Raw genomic sequence first — 17,200 nt, forward strand, 5'->3', positions numbered from 1 at the left:
TTATTCATGGGAGGGGGTGCCATAGACTATAGATGGAATGCCCAGAAGAGGCAGAGGGGTCTTCCTTCTCTATGGAGGGGAGGGTTTCACCTATACGACAGAGCCCACTGGCCATTCTCAAAAGGTGGGAGAAGTTGCAGAAATGGCATCCGACCTCTAGGGAACTTTCCCTGTATTCCCTTAATGCCCCAGGATAATTTATGAGCCAGAGTCAAATGAGAGTGGTGAGGTTTTAACTTCAGCGTCATTGTCTTGAGAAATCCTTACAACTATGCTGGTTGTGGTCTTGACCATGAACCATTGGACCAGGAGACCCGGGAGGATACCTGCTGCTGACAAACTTCACTCTAAGGTGAGAAGTGGGATGGCCCACAGAGCCTGGTGGAGAGCTTCAGGGGCATATCTCTGTGTTCCTGGGGCCACTAGATGACCTGGCCGGACGTACATGTTCCTTGTGTACCGGTGTGCTGGATCCTCCAGGATGCCAGCCCATTTCACCAGCACAGTACTTGTACATGTGAGAAACACAGGCCCCAGGCCGGGAAAAAAGCACAGTACTTGGCCCTAGGGGGTAGGAGGGTGCCCGTTAGACTCTTGTTGGGATTTCCCTGGCCCAGGACTGTCAAGCTGCTGGTTTGTGAAGGCCAACCTCATCCTCTGCGTGGGACTTCCTCAGCCCCAGGCACAGGTGCCCTGGGAGTGCCCAAGGTCTCCCCAGCCACACCCATTTCTAGCCAGAGCTCCTGCTGGTAAAGCAGTCTCCCTCCCCTTCACCTCCAGATGATGGTCAGCAGGTGTGGAGGACCCTGTCCAGGCCAGAAGCTTGTCCGTGTGTGCATCTCAAAATCATCTCAGGACCCAATCCTTAAATTTGTTAACCTTCATGTAGAAAGAAATAAAGGCGCTCCTGCTACTGATTTCGAGGGGTTAAAAAGTTACAAGAACAATTTCCGGTTTCGGTTTTTCGGAACAGGCGGAGCAGGCGGAGCAGGCGACGGACGTCAGGTCTAAGAAGAGTGCAATGCCTAGTATGATCACTAGAGGGGAGTGCAGGCTTTCGGAAAGTGGCCCAGACGTATTTCTCGAGGGGCCCGGGAGTTCTCTGTCACTCCCCACAACCCACGCCCCTTAACCATTTCCTCTTCTCCCCACATGCCTCTTCCCAGCCCCCTTTCCAAGGAGTCACTCTCTTCCCTGTAGAAACCTTCACACTTCACCCCCAGCAATCCCTCTGGCCTTGTACAAACTTGGCAGCAACAGGAATCTGTGCCTCCGCCACCAACTGCGGGGTCCCTGAGATTTTGGTTTAGTGGGAAAAGGGCCCCGCCCCCACCTCAGCCCCTCAACACAGAAATATCGCCGCCAAATACCCACAGAATCCGTTCGGGATGACTGGGTTATGACCATGCAATTGCAAGAGGGTAGGACTCCGAGCCTCTTTACCCATCTGGGGCACGGGTAGATGAGAACTCGTGGAAAGAGATGTGTACCCATACGCTGCCCCTACCCCCCGAAGTGCTTCCCTTTCCCTCACCTGAGTTCCACACCAGCAGGCAGATCGGTATAAAACTGAATAGATGGGGTTCAAAATACCAGCTTTCTTCCTGATAAAAGCTACATTGGGACTCAGGGCTTAGTATATAGCAAAAAGGGATCCTTCAAACTGAACCCCCAACCTGAGCTTATCCACACAGCCTCAGGCTGCTCTAATCAATCAGACACACCCCCAGCCTCCCACAACCCCCACAACGTCCTGTCCCTGTGCACTTGACCTTGGAAAAGCCAACAGAAACCTAGCCTTTTCAGGAGCCATGAGCCCTGGGAGACCCAGCAAGGAGCCGGCTCACCCCTTCCACCAGAGTCTCTGCAGAAAGGAGGGAAGGTTAGGGAGTCCAGATGAGTCCCACTGATGGATGTCCCTTTCAGGGACATTGGAGCAGGGCCTGAGTGTTCCCACTTACATCCCAGGTGCTGGGTTTCCCTGTGATTCCACATCCACAGAAGTGCCAAGGCTGTTATGTCCTTTCCCTAGTGGCCATTGTGGCTGCTGCCACCAAGCCTTCCCACCTTTGAGTTCCTAGGGACAAACCTCTGGTCCCCACAGGGGTCTCCTGAATTGGAGACTTAGCCTTGCTATGAAAGTCTGAACAGAAGTTGCTCCTGGGGACATTCACAGAGCCTGTCCCCTGGTGGGTCCTTTGCCCCATAGTCCCTCCTCAGCATGCCTCTCCCACCTTCCAGGCCTCCAGGTCCAGCATTGGGCTACTTTGAGGACAGCGCCTGGTGTCAGTGTTCCTCACAGCAGCAGCCACCCGTGGATGTCCCCACTCCTGCCGGCCATTCATTGGCCTCTATTCCAGGTGCCCTATGTAGACCCACGGAAAAGCTGGCACATATATGCCAATACCCAGTATGGTGGTGGCCTTGGGTCAGTCTGCTGCTCAGGGACAGAGAAGGAGAGAGACAGGGGACACTAGAAAAGGCTGGTGTCATCTGTGTCCCATGGAGGCCAGAAGCAGAGGACAGATGTGCTCAACACTGCCTCAGCTTCCTAGTCCTGCTACCCCTGCAAGTGAGGGAGGGAGGGAGGGAGAGTGGGAGAGAGAGAGAGCGGGAGAGAGGGAAAGTGGGAGAGAGATCCCGGTGTGTGTGCTGCTCCTGGTATAGACACCTGACCCATGGGTAAAGGAGTATTTGTCAACAACCTGGAATCCCAGCCAGACTGCCATTTGCTCCTTTGGGGGAAAGACAGAATATCCATGGAAATAGGATAGAAACCTCCTTTCCCCGGCGGTTTCAAATGTAATGAAGTCTTCTGGGTCACTTCTCAGGCTTTGTGGAATGATGATTCGCATCTGAAGGAGACATCGTGGACAGACGGGACTCTGAGGCAGAGGGTCCTCCTCCCCACGGGGCTTCCAGGTCCTGTCCGTTCCAACCTCCCTCTCCATCCAAGGGAAGCCGATGCTGCTTGGCATCCTGGTGACTGACTGCTTTTCAGGTGTCTCAGGGCTGCATTTGGGAAATACACTTTAAACCCAGGCACCTGAGACGTTAACCAACATCATCGCCTTGGCTGTGGCCTTGCAGATTTCTCTCTTACCTTTGGCGGATTTCCAGGGACACTAAACACACTTGCCCTGGTTTAGGATGCTGAGAATTTGGGCTCTCTCCAGTCCTGGGTTCCCACACTGGCATCTTGCTGGGTCCAGGCTCTCCCACAGGAAGGGAGAAGATGTGAACTTTCTCTTTCCCTCTTTCGCCCCCCAGCCATGTCGGTGAGGGGAAGCAGCAAATAAGGAGTTCCCCCCCACGCCCACCCCCCGATGTGCTCACCCCATTATACTCAGAAACCATCTTAGACAGGTCAGGAAGCACTGGAGGACACATAGATGTTTCTGTGTCTTTGTGCCAACAAGTGGCCCCCTGGGGCCTGGCTCTGCTCCTCGGGGCCCTGATTGTCCCTCCTCCACCTCCATTCCTGTTGTTCTGTGTCTTGGGGCCTAAAAACCCATCATGGAGCTTCAGGAGGGAAACAATGCCCGGCAACTCAGAGATACTTTCACTTCTCTTTTCCCCATTTGGGCGGAGCTCTCTGGGTGTGAGGCAATTCACAAACTTCCTGCTCTGGGCTCAGGCAGCCACCCTGAACCAGGCCACGGGACGGAGGGTTCAGAGGCCACACTTGAGGCCCAGGCGGAGTCCAGGTGGGCCAGAGGGGGAAGATGGCCGATGGAGGCAGTGGCTTCAGCACCAGGTCAGTCTCGATCTCCTTCCCTCTCACCTCTGTCTCTCTCTGGCCATGGACTGCTTCCCTGTCTTTCTAAAGACCCTGAAGTTGAGACACTAAACTAAATCTCTACTTGAGACCCGGTTTATAAGAATGCTGGCTTGTAATATACTAAGGGCAGGAAGGGGTAACGAGGAAATGAGGTGTTCATCCAGCTTTCCACCACACATACGACTTTCTTTCTTTTTTTTTTGGTCACCCAGCTCAGCTGGAGGCCTGTCTGAAGTCCCGGTCCTTTATGAGGCTTGTGACAGGGATTTGCTGTCTCCTTGTGACCTCTGAACTTTCTCCTTTCCCTCGGGGCTCCTCTTCCTTCGTGACTCACTGCAAATAAGGTTGTTGAGAAGATATGCAGATCAGAGTCAACACCTGACTTACGCTAAAACATGGGGTGCTGTGGGCTCACACCTCTCCTTCGGACAGGCCTCCTTCGGGCCCTGCTCCTCTCTGGTTGGGTCCTCGTCCTCTTGACCAAAGAAAGTAAAAGGAGGAGAAAGGCTCCAGACCACCCAAGAGAAGTGCAGGCTCAGGGGTTTTATCTTGACTATGATTTTCTGTTCTGGAATGGATTGTGTCTCTGACCAAAAAAGAAGTGGAGGGTGTGGAGTGGGCAAAAATCCTTTTTCTCTAGTAATGGGTCAGAAATAATATTACTTAATATTTTAATCAATTTATTATTTACTACAAAAGAAATGCATCATACATTCTTGTTCATAAAATTTTAAACAAAATGGAAGTATGTCAAAGGCAAGAGCCCCGTTTCCCACCTACCCCACTGCAACTTCCAGTCGGGTCCTATTAAGTGTTTCCTGAAGAGCCTTTCAGATCTTTTTCTGTGCATTTCTATTTATAGCTTCTATGCCTAAATATGCACATTGTGCCTTGTCTTTTCAATAAATGGGATTATATTACATATCCCATTTTTCATTTTTCATTTTCTCTTATTTTAAGAGTGAAAATCCTAGCGATCACCTTCGTATAGATACACTCCATTCTTTTTAAGAGCTACATGCTGTTCCATAGAATCGATATATCCTAAGTCTTAAACCATCCCCCCCCACCACAGCCCCCACTGATGGACATTTAGGTCATATTCAATTGTTCACTTTACCAACAAGCTATGATAAGAATCATCTATTTCCTTATATTTTTGCACATTTACAAGTATTTGTCTCATGTCAACAACCGAAAAAGTGGAATCGTGGAGGCAAAGGTTACTAATATTTACTTGTTTATACATCCTGCCAGATTGTCTTTCTAAGTAGCTGAGCCAATATCAAATGAGAGAAACCCTCTCCCCACACCCAAACTTTGCAAAGGTGGTGGATAAAAGTTGCATCCTGATTTACTGTGCATTTTCCTGATTCCACGGGAGGCTGGACAGTGTTTATTGGCCATTTGCCTCTTCCATAAGTTGCTGGTTCATTTATTGGCCAGTGTTACTCAGTTGACATGATTGTCTTTTCTTTAACGAGAAAGGAGAATTTGCTAAATATTCTGAAAGTTATAAATATACTCTCCTTGTCTTTGAACTTTGTTTATGTTGACTCGATCTTATTAAAGCTTAAAATTTACAGTGTAGACTTTTTATACTATTGATTTCATAAGCTAGATGCACCCTCTGTTATAAATAATTCATGTGAGGGGGAAAAGTTACGATGAATTCTGTGCATGGTGTTCAGCCACAGCTCCTGAGCTCTTAAGATGGTGGATTCAAGTCTATCCCCAGTACTGATGGCAATGATTCCATCTTGATCCTAATCCCAAAGGGAAAGTTTTTATCACTGCACGTTATGGATGATGTTTGCTGTAGATTTCTTTTATAAAAAGGTTTTATAAAAGATCTAACAGATTAAAGAAATTTTAGGTTGGTATCTAATACTTTCAACATGGGAGGTGTTTGTAGCTGGCCCTGTTTTCTGTTGTTTCTGCTGCTTCTCACTCATACTTTTTTTTAAAACAAGCTTTTAATTTTAGAATAATTTTACATTTACAGAGAAGTTGCAGAGAGAGTACAAAGTTTTTACATTCTGCATACCCAGATTCATTTCCTGTGACATTATCCCTCTGACATGACTGTGGCACATTTTTCAAAACTGAAAAACCAGTATTGGTAACATCACTGTGAATTAAACTCTGGACTTTTTCTTTTTTTTTTTTTTTTCAGTTTCATCAGCTTTTCCATTAATACACATTAATACACTGTTCCACGATGCAATCCAGGACTCCACTCACTTCTGGTGTGTGACAGTTTCTCAGTCTCTCCTTTTCTTTCACGACTTTGACAGTTTGAAGAGTACTGGTCAGGCATTCTGTAGACTGCTTTTTAATTTGCATTCATCTGGATGATTTTCTCAGGATTAGACTGGCTGATGGGTTTTCTGAGAGTGTACCAAGGAAGTGAAGTGCCCTCCTCATCACATCAGGGGATATATGCCAACCTGACTTATCCCCAGAGAAATTGACCTTCATCATTGAATGGAGGTGGTATTTGCCAGGCTTCTCCACTAAAAAGTTACCATTTTCCCCTTCCCACAAAGAAAAGGGAAACATAATGTTCTGTTCACAAAGGTTTTTTTGCTCAGTGTCTTTGTGTACTAGCGCTGTATTGGGGAAATTATTTTTAGGTAAAATCAAGGACTGCAACGAAGGTACGACTTTGGAAAGAGTTTTGGTTTGCCACATTCAGGTGCCTCCAGGAACTCCTTGACACAGGTCCGGGTCTGAGAGCACCTGGGGGAAGCCACGTCTTTCCAGAGCTGCCCGCTGCACTCCATTCTCACTGGGAAGATGTGGTGGGGTGGCCGGGACTCCCGCTGGACCCTCCACCTTGTGTGGACTCCAGACTTCACTTCTGTCCCCCTCACCCCTTAAAGTTGTCAAACCTGAGGTTCTGATTCCCTTGAATCAGCATTCCATTAAGTCAAAAGTGGCTCTGTGCCTGCTTCTGTCTCTGGTTTCTCCTTTTAACTTTACTTTTGCCTGCTAATGCCTTACCATAGTTCCATCTCTTTAGTAACATTTTTAAATTTTTTTTTCAACTTTCACAGTTTTTCCAACAGAAAGCTATATTGCTTATGGGAGTTGGGGGAGATTTTTGAATCCTGCCCCACCACACCAGGAATGTATAGTCATGGATTGACTAGTTGATTAACTGTCAGTTTTCAAAGTTTATTGCTTGAGGTTTGGTTGTGGTTCGTGAATTTGTCCTATGAATGCTTTTAAGATTCTTCTCTCAGCACTTATACTGTAGTAAGTCTAGATTTGTTTGTTTCTTAAAATTTTTTAATTTTGTTTTTTTGTTTTGTGTTTATCCTTTTTGGGGTTTCTAGACTTTCTTAAATTTTCAAGTTGATGTCTTTTGTTTTGTCTTTTTGTTCATTGGGTTCTGTTTTTTGTTTTAAACAAAGTATAATTGGCATATAATATTATATTGGTTTCAGGTGTACAGCATAATGATTTGACATGTATATACATTATGAAACCACCGCCAGAGTAAGTTTAGTTACCACCTGTAACCATACAAAATTATTACATTATTATTGACTGTATTCTCTGTGCTATACTCTACATCCCCTTGGCTTTTTTATTTTTATTTTTTAATTTTTTTTAAGATTTTATTTGTTTATTTGACAGAGAGAGATCATAAGTAGGCAGAGAGGCAGGCAGAGAGAGAGGGGGAAGCAGGCTCCCTGCTGAGCAGAGAGCCTGATGCAGGACTCGATCCCAGGACCCTGAGATCATGACCTGAGCCGAAAGCAGAGGCTTAATCTGCTGAGCCACCCAGGTGCCCCTACCTCCCCTTGGCTTATTTATTTTATAACTGGGAGTGTGTACCTCTGAATCCCCTTCACCTATTTTACCCATTCCCCCCACCTACCTCCTCTCGGGCAATCTTCAGTTTGTTCCCTGTATTTATGAGTCTGTTTCTGTTTTGTCGTGTTTATTCATTTGTTTATTTTTTAGATTCTACATGTAAGTTTTCACTTACAGTACTGTCTTTCTCTGACTTATTTTACTTAATGTCATACCCTCTAGGTCCATCCATGTCATGAAAATGACAAGATTTCCTTCTTTTTATGGCTGAGTAATATTCCATTATATAATATATATTACGGAATCTTCCTTAGCCATTCCTCTATTGATGGAAACTTACATTGTTTTCATATTTTGGCTACTGTAAACAATGCTGCAATGAATATGAGGGTGCACATATCTTTTTTAATTAGCATTTTCATTTTCTTCAGATAAATATCCAGATGTAGAATTCCTGGCTCACACAGTATTTCTGTTTTTAATCTTTTGAGGAACCTCCATACCATTTTTCATAGTGGCTGTACTAATTTACATTTCTACCAACAGTGCATTAAGTGTTTCTTTTTCTCCACATCCTCACCAACACTTGTTATGTCTTGTCTTTTTGATTCTGGCCATTCTGACAGGTGTGAGGTGACATCTCATGGTTTGGATTTGCACTTACCTGATCATTAGTGATGTTGAGCATCTTCTATGTCTGTTGGCCATCTGTATGTCTTCTTTGGGAAAATGTCTATTCAGTCCTCCATCCATTTTTAAATTGGATTGCTTATTTTTTTGGTGTTGAGTTGTAGCAGTTCTTTATGTTTTAGATACTAACCCCCTATGAAATAGATCATTTGCAAATATCTTCTCCCCTCTACCAGGTTGCCTTTTGTAGATGGTTTCTTTCACTGTACAAAAGCTTTTTAGTTTCAGGTGGTTCCAATTGTTTAGTTTTGCTTTTGTTGCACTTGCCTAAAGAGATCCAAATATATATATATATATAAATTTATATATATTTCTCTATATATCTATGTATCTATATATATCTCATTAAGATCATTTGGGGCACCTGGCAGGCTCAGTTGGTAGATTATGTAACTCTAGATCTCGGGGTCATTAGTTCAAGACACATGTTGGTCATAGAGCCTACTTAAAAAAAATATTGTTGAGACCAATGTCCAAGAGTTTACTACCTATTTTTCTCTTAGGAGTCTTATCTTTTAGGTCTTACATTTAGGACTTTAATCCATTTTGAGTTTATTTTTGTGTATGTTGTAAGATAGTGTCCAGTTCTGGGGTGCCTGGGTGGCTCAGTGGGTTAAAGCCTCTGCCTTCGGCTCAGGTCATGATCCCAGGGTCCTGGGATCGAGCCCCGCATCGGGCTCTCTGCTCTGCAGGGAGCCTGCTTCCTCCCCTCTCTCTCTCTGCCTGCCTCTCTGCCTACTTGTGATTTCTCTCTCTCTGTCAAATAAATAAAATCTTAAAAAAAAAAAAGATAGTGTCCAGTTTCATTCTTTTGCATGTAGCTGTTCAGTTTTCCTAGCCTCACTAATTGAAGATACTGTCTTTTCCCCCATTGTATATTTTTGCTTCCTTTATCATAGATTACTTGGCTGTATAAATGTGGGTTTATTTTTGGGCTCTCTATTCTGTTCCACTGATCTTTCTATTTTTGTGCTAGTACCATCCTGTTTTGATTATCATAGTGTTGTAGTATAGCATGAAATCTGGGATTGTCATGCCTCCAGCTTTGTTATTCTTCCTCAAGTTTGCTCTGGCTACTTGGGATCTTTTGTGTTTCCATACAAATTTCTGGATTATTTGTTTTAGTTTGTGAAGAATATTGTTGGTATTTTGATAGGAATTAAATTGAATCTGTATATTGCTTTCAGTAGTATGAAAATTTTAACATTAATTTGTTTTGATCCATGACCGTAGTGTTATCTGTCCACTTATTTGTGTCATCTTTAATTTCTTTCATCAGTGTCTTACAGTTTTCAGAGTACAAGTCTTTTACCTCCTTGTTTAAATTTATTCCTAGGTATTTTGTTATTTTTGGTGCTATTGTAAATGGGATTTTCTTAATTTCTCTTTCTGTTAGTTTGTTATACATGTATAGAAAACACAACAGATTTCTGTATATTAATTTTATATCCTGCAACTTTACCAAATTTGTTTATTAGATCTAACAGGTTTTTTTGGTGGAGTCTTTTGGGTTTTCTATATATAGTATCACGTCTTCTGCAAACAGTGACAGTTTTATTTCTTTACTAATTCAGATGCTTTTTATTTCTTTTTCTTGTCTGATTGCTATAGTTAGGACTTCCAGTACTGTGTTGAAAACAAGTAGCAAGGTAGGGGACATCCTTACCTTGTTTATGATCTTAGAGGAAAAGCTTTTAGCATTTCACTGTTGAGCATGGTGTTAGTTGTTGGTATGTCCTTTATGCCCTTTATTATGTTCAGATATGTTCCCTCTAACCCTACTTTGTTGAGAGTTTTTATCATAAATGAGTATTGAGTTTGGTCTAATAGTTTTTCTGCATCTGTTGAGATGATCATAAGACTTGTGTCCTTCATTTTATTTAAGTTAGTATCATGTTGATTGATTTACTGATATTGAACCACCCTTGTATCCTTGAAATAAGTCCCACATGATCATGGTGTATGATCATTTTAATGCATGCTGAATTTGGTTTGCTAATTATTGAGGACTTTCATTGATCTGGTATTTATAGCAGAAATAAAGTAGTCTTAAAATAATGTAGGGTGTGGCACCTGGGTGGCTCAATGGGTTAAAGCCTCTGCCTTCAGCTCAGGTCATGATCCCAGGGTCCTGAGATCAAGTCCCGCATTAGGCTCTTTGCTCAGCAGGGAGCCTGCTTCCCCCCACCCCCTGCCTGCATCTCTACCTATTTGTGATCTCTGTCTGTCAAATAAATAAATAATATCTTTTAAAAAATGATTTAGGGTGATTTGAAAATTTATAAAATTGTATTGGAATGGTTTATTTAATATGGATATTATCTGTTCTTTGAAGGGTTGCTGGAAATTGTCTATAAAACTATTTGAAACTGATATTGTAGTGGGGGAAGCAGCAGGGTTAGGATTGGTCTTGAAATACATTATACATTCCTATTACTTTTAGTTCTATTTAGTTCTCATGTTGACGCTCAGTTTTGATGATTCATATTTTCCTAAAAAGTAGCCATTTTTCCTAGATTGTCATATTTATTGGTAGAAAATTATACAAGGATTTCTTTTGTAAAGTTTTAACCTTTTCTTTAACTGCAGTTTTAATCTTTCCTTAACTCATTTTCTTTCTTCCCAGCATTGTTCATTTATGTCTTTTCTTTTGTTCTCTTGATCAAACTTTGCATTTTGTTGTCCTCTTCAAAGAATCACCTATTGATTGTTATCAATCCATTATTTTTATCTTTTGTCTGAAATTTAATTAAATCCTACTCTTCTTTATTATATTTTTGTATTTTTATCCTTTCTTCATTTTTGTCTTCAGTTGGGGGGGTTACCTTGATATCTTTTCTTAATACTTTGATTTAAAATTTAATTTACTTTTCAATGTTTCTTGTTTTCTAATAAATACATTTTAAGTCATGAATTTGTGCCACTTTGGGTATATCTGGTTTTTATGTCTGTGGTTTTATATGTTTTCATTAGAGTTTGTTTCTTACTCTTCTGTAATTTCTATTTTGATTTACTTTTTAAACTAAGGACTGTTTGGGGGCACCTGGGTGGCCCAGTGGGTTAAGCCTCTGCCTTCAGCTCAAGTCATGATCCCAGGATCCTGGGATCGAGTCCTGCATCGGGCTCTCTGCTCAGCAGGGAGCTTGCTTCCACCTCTCTCACTCTGCCTGCCTCTCTGCCCACTTGTGATCTATGCCTGTCAAATAAATAAATAAAATCTTAAAAAACAACAACAATAAGAACTAAGGACTGTTTGGAAGGAGTTTTGAAAATTTCTCAGTGACTAAGATTGAAGGAGATCTTTCTTTGTCCTGGTTGTTTGTTCTGGTCTGATCAAATGTGGTTAGAAAAAGTGTTCCTTAAGATTTTCTTTCATTTCATAGTCAATTGTTAATTTTCTTGTGGCCTAATACATGTGATTTTGCAGCTTCTCCATATTTAAAGAGTAATATAATATAGTGATTCATAGTGTGCTATTTAATGCTGGCAAGGAGGGAGGATAGGAGCTCAGGGGGGTATTTAGGAAGTTTGGGGAGGGGTGTTCTGAATCCTAGCTCTGCCACTATCTAGCTATAAAATCTGTCCTCTCAATATTTTATTTTTATTTTTAAAAATTTTTTATTTTTTATTAACATGTAATGTATTCCCCTCAGTATTTTAAAGATTATTTATTTATTTATTTGACAGACAGAGATCACAAGTAGGCAGAGAGGCAGGCAGAGAGAGAGAGGAGGAAGCAGGCTCCCGGCTGAGCAGAGAGCCCGAGGCGGGGCTCGATCCCAGGACTCTGGGATCATGACCTGAGCCGAAGGCAGAGGCTTAACCCTCTGAGCCACCCAGGCGCCCCTCCCCTCAGTATTTTAAAGACATTTCCTTATGGATCATGACTTCTACAATATGGTCTGGTGAAGTGTATATTTTATCAGTATGAAATAACCTACATTATTTGTAAGGCTTTTCAACATAACTTCTATTTGCTTCTAATTTTAGGTTTGCCCCAAAACACTCTTTGCATTTGCTTAGTGTGTCTTTTCCAATCCCTTTATTTTCAGTCTTCTTGAGCTGTTTCATTTTTTTATATACCCCTTATAAATAGAATATAATGTATACAAAAATTAACCCAAATGAATTAAAGACTTGAATGTAAGACCTGAAACCATAAAAGTCCTAGAAGAAAACATAGTCGATAAACTACTTGATAATGGTCTTGGTGTTGAATTTTTGTATTTGATCCAAAAGTAAAAGCAACAAAAGCAAAAATAAACAAGTGGAATACATCAAATTAAAAAGCTTCTGCACAGCAACAGAAGGTATCAATCATCAAAACGAGAAGGTAACCTAATGAATAAGAGAAAATATTTGCAAACCATATGTTCAATATGGGTTTAATGTCTAAAATATATAAAGAACTCAACTCAATAGCAAAAAGCTAATCTGATTTAAAAATTGGCAGAGGCTCTAAATAGACATTTTCCCAAAAATGACCTATAGGTGGCCCACAAACTCATGAAAAGATGCTCAACACCACTAATTATCAGGGAAATGCAAATCCAAACCTCAAAGAGCTATCATCTCACACATTTCAGAATGGCTAATACCAAAAAGTCAAGAAGTAACAAGTGTTGGTGAGGATGTGGAGAAAAGGGAACCCTCATGCACTATGAATGGGAAAGTAAATTGGCACAGCCACTCTGGGAAACAGTATGGAGTTTCCTCAAAAAGTTGAAAGTAGAGCTACCCTATGACCCAGCAATTGCACTACTGGGTATTTACCCTAAAGATACAAATGTACTGATCTGAAGGGGCCCATGCACACCAGTGTTTTTAGCAGCAATGTCTACAATAGCTAAACTATGGAAAGAGCCTAGATGTCCATCAACAGATGAATGGATAAAGAAGAGGTAGGGGGCACCTGAGTGGCTCAGTGGGTTAAAGCCTCTGCCTTTGGCTCAGGTCATGATCCTGGGGTCCTAGGATCGAGCCGCACATCGGGCTCTCTGCTAGGCAGGGAGCCTGCTTCCCTTCCTCTCTTTCTGCCTACTTGTGATCTCTCTCTCTGTCAAATAAATAAATAAAATCTTAAAAAAAAAAAAGAAGAGGTGGTGTACACACACACACACGCACACACACGCACACACACTCACACACATATGAATACTATGCAGCCATAAAAAATGAAATCTTGCCATTTGCAATGACGTGGGTGGAACTAGAGGGTCTTATGCTAAGCGAAATAAGTCAATCAGAGAAAGACAATTATATGATCTCACTGATATGAGGAATTTGAGAAACAAGACAGAGGATCATAGGGAGGGAAAAATGAAACAAGATGAAACCAAAGAGGGAGACAAACCATAACAGACTTAATCTCAGGAAACAAACTGAGGGTTTCTGAAGAAGAGGGGGGTGGGAGGGATGGACACTGGGGAGGGTAAGTGCTATGGTGAGTGCTGTGAATTGTGTAAGACTGACGAATCATAGACCTGTACCCCTGAAACAAATAATACATTATATGTTAATTAAATAAAAAATAACCACTATAATTGATAATAAACAATTTAGGGATATCTTTATGTGCTTTTTTCCTCCTTTTTGCCTGTTGATGTACTAAATTATCTAAGGAGATGTCCTAATGTTGAACCATCTCTCCTCATTTCATTATTTAACTTTTTCTTCCTCTTTTTTTCCTTGCTATGATGGTTTCATGTTTTTTAGGCTTAATTTTTTTATTATTGATCTTTTTATGAATTGAAGTATAATTAACATACAATATTATATTCGTTTCAGGTGTACAGGGTACTGATTCAACAATTCTATATATTATTCAGTGTTCATCAGGATAAGTATAATCATCATGTGTCACCATACAACATTATTACAATATTACTCACTGTATCCCCTTTGCTGTACTTTTCCTCTCTGTGTCTTATTTATTTTATAAATGGAACTTTGTACCTTTTAATAACCATTACCTATTTCACCCATTCCATCACCTGGACCTCCCCTCGGGCGACCACCAGTTTGTTCTCTGAATTTAAAAGTCTGATTTTGGTTTTTTTTGTTTGTTTTGTTTTTTAGATTCCATGTGTAAGTGAAATCATATGGTACTTGTCTTTTTCTGTCTGACTTCTTTAATTTAGCATAATATACTCTTGGTTCACTCATGTTGTCATAAATGGCAAGATCTCATTCTTTTAATAATTAAAAATAAAATACCACATGATTGAGTAATTCTACTACTGAGTATTTACCAAAAGAAAAAACAACCACTAATTCAAAAAGATAAATGCATCCCTGTGTTTATTGCATTATTTACAACCGTCAAGATGTGGAAGCAGCCCAAGTGCCCATTGATAGATGAATGGATAAAGAAGATATGGTGTATATATACAATGGAATATTACTCCTCCTTTATTTTGGAAATAGTCTCTAACCACAAGGTCTATATTATCTTTGATCCAACACAGTACTTGTTGTTTTCTTTTATAAACTCTCTGGTTGGTTTATTTTCTTTAACCTACAGCCTGTTCAGCATCCACTTATTATAATTTATTGAGATTTCTTTTGTGGCCAAGATTATGATCCAGATTGTACATATTTCATGGATGTTGGGGAAAATGGTGTGTGCCTTGTTTTTAGGTCACAAGATTAAATGATAAGTTATGCTTGCTTATTTATCCAGAGCCTGTATATTTTTTAAGGATTTTATTTATTTGTTTATTTATTTAATTTTTTAAAAAGATTTTATTTATTTATTTGACAGACAGAGATCACAGGTAGGCAGAGAGGCAGGCAGAGAGAGAGGAGGAAGCAGGCTCCCCGCCGAGCAGAGAATCCGATGTGGGGCTCGATCCCAGGATCCCTGGACCTGAGCCGAAGGCAGAGGCTTTAACCCACTGAGCCACCCAGGCGCCCCAAGGATTTTATTTATTTATTATGAGAGAGAGAGCTTGAGGGATGGGGCAGAGGGAGAGGGAGAGATAAAATCTCAAGCAGACTCCCTTGTGAGCACAGAGACCTACCCAGGGCTCAGTCCCACCACTCTGAGATCATGACCTGAGCCAAAGTCAAGAGTCAGATGCTTAATTGACTGAGCCACCCAGAGGATCCCAGAGTGTGTATATTTTGATAATTTTTTTTAATATGTGAAGTGTCAAAAATTAGAGGTGAAGTGTTTTCAACATCCATAAAACATTTGTTCCATTATCTGTTTCTTGATTTTTGCTTTGATATGGTTGTGAATAACTTTTTTTTGTTTTGTTTACATTTGAATATTAAAATTTGCATATCTTTGATTTTAACAAATTTTATGTCACTGTCTAGCAGTTTTAGAGTGGAGTCTTTTGGGTTTTCACATAAAATATCATATCATCTGCAAAGAGTGAGAGTTTGACTTCTTCTTTGGTGATTCAGATGCCTTTTATTACTTTTTGTTGTTGATTGCTGAGGCTAGGACTTTTAGTACTATGTTGAATAGCAGTGGTGATAGTGGATATCCCTGCCGCTTCCTGACTATAGGGGAAAAGCTCTCAGTTTTTCCCCATTGAGAATTATATTCACTGTCGGTTTTTCATGGATAGCTTTGATGATATTGAGGTATGTACCCTCTATGCCTACACTTTGAAGATTTTTGATCAAGAAAAGATGCTGTACTTTGTCAAATGCTTTTTCAGCATCTATTGAGAGTATCATATGGTTCTTTTTGTTTCTTTTAGTAATGTATTGTATCCTATTGATTGATTTGTAGATGTTGAACCAATCTTGCAGCCCAGGAATCCCACTTGGTCATGGTGAATAATTCTTTTAATGTACTGTTGGATCCTACTGGCTAGTATTTTGGTGAGAAGTTTTGCATCCATGTTCATCAAGGATATTGGCCTGTAATTCTTTTTGATGGGGTCTTTGTCTGGTTTTAGGATTAAGGTAATGCTGGCCTCATGAAATGAGTTTGGAAGTTTTCCTTCCACTTCTATTTTTTGGAACAGTTTCAGGAGAATAAGTATTCATTCTTCTTTAAATGTTTGGTAGAATTCCCCCCCGGGAAGCCATCTGGCCCTGGGCTCTTGTTTGTTGGGAGATTTTTGATGACTGCTTCAATGTCCTTACTGGTTATGGGTCTGTTCAGGTTTTCTATTTCTTCCTGGTTCAGTTTTGGTAGTTTATATGTCTCTAGGAATGCATTCATCTCTTCCAGATTGTCAAATTTGCTGGCATATAATTGCTCATAATATGGTCTTACTGTTTGCATTTCTTTGGTGTTGTGATCTCTCCTCTTTCATTCATGATTTTATTTATTTGAGTCCTTTCTCTTTTCTTTTTGATAAGTCTGGCCAGGGGCTTATCAATCTTTTTTTTTTTTTATGGTTTTGCTTTTTAAAAAAATTTTTTTTAATTTTTTATTTCTTTTCATCGTAACAGTATTCATAGTTTTTGCACGCACCCAGTGCTCCTTGCAATCCGTGCCCTCTCTAATACCCACCACCTGGTTCCCCCAACCTCCCACCTCCCGCCCCTTCAAAACCCTCAGATTGTTTTTCAGAGTCCATAGTCTCTCATGGTTCACCTCCCCTTCCAATTTCTCTCAACTCCCTTCTCCTCTCCATCTCCCGTTGTCCTCCATGCTATTTGTTATGCTCCACAAATAAGTGAAACCATATGATAATTCAATCTTATTAATTCTTTCAAAGAACCAGCTCCTAGTTTCATTGATTTGTTCCACTGTTCTCTTGGTTTCTATTTCATTGATTTCTGCTCTGGTCTTTATGAATTCTCTTCTCCTGCTGAGTTTAGGCTTTCTTTGTTGTTCTTTCTCCAGCTCCTTTAGGTGTAGGGTTAGGTTGTGTACTTGAGACCTTTCTTGTTTCTTGAGAAAGGCTTGTACTGCTATATACTCTCCTTCAGGAC

General features: G+C 41.0%; 1 protein-coding gene across 7 annotated transcripts in view; it reads left to right on the plus strand.

Moving 5' to 3' along the window:
* The first annotated feature begins 3,611 nt into the window (after positions 1–3,611).
* Positions 3,612–17,200, plus strand: part of LOC111143417 (nuclear body protein SP140-like protein) — a 93,119-nt gene continuing 79,530 nt past the window's right edge. For 6 of the 7 annotated variants that reach the window (XM_022497150.1, XM_022497158.1, XM_022497167.1 and 3 more), the window contains exon 1: positions 3,643–3,757. In XM_022497150.1, the coding sequence (XP_022352858.1) occupies positions 3,726–3,757 (32 nt within the window). In that variant the 5' untranslated portion in view covers positions 3,643–3,725. Of the gene's footprint in view, positions 3,758–17,200 lie in introns of all 7 variants that reach the window. The other variant, XM_022497202.1, reaches the window with a different exon arrangement.

Source organism: Enhydra lutris, unplaced genomic scaffold (genome assembly GCF_002288905.1).
Source record: "Enhydra lutris kenyoni isolate GAN:26980312 unplaced genomic scaffold, ASM228890v2 scaffoldscaffold1, whole genome shotgun sequence".
Taxonomy (NCBI): domain Eukaryota; kingdom Metazoa; phylum Chordata; class Mammalia; order Carnivora; family Mustelidae; genus Enhydra; species Enhydra lutris.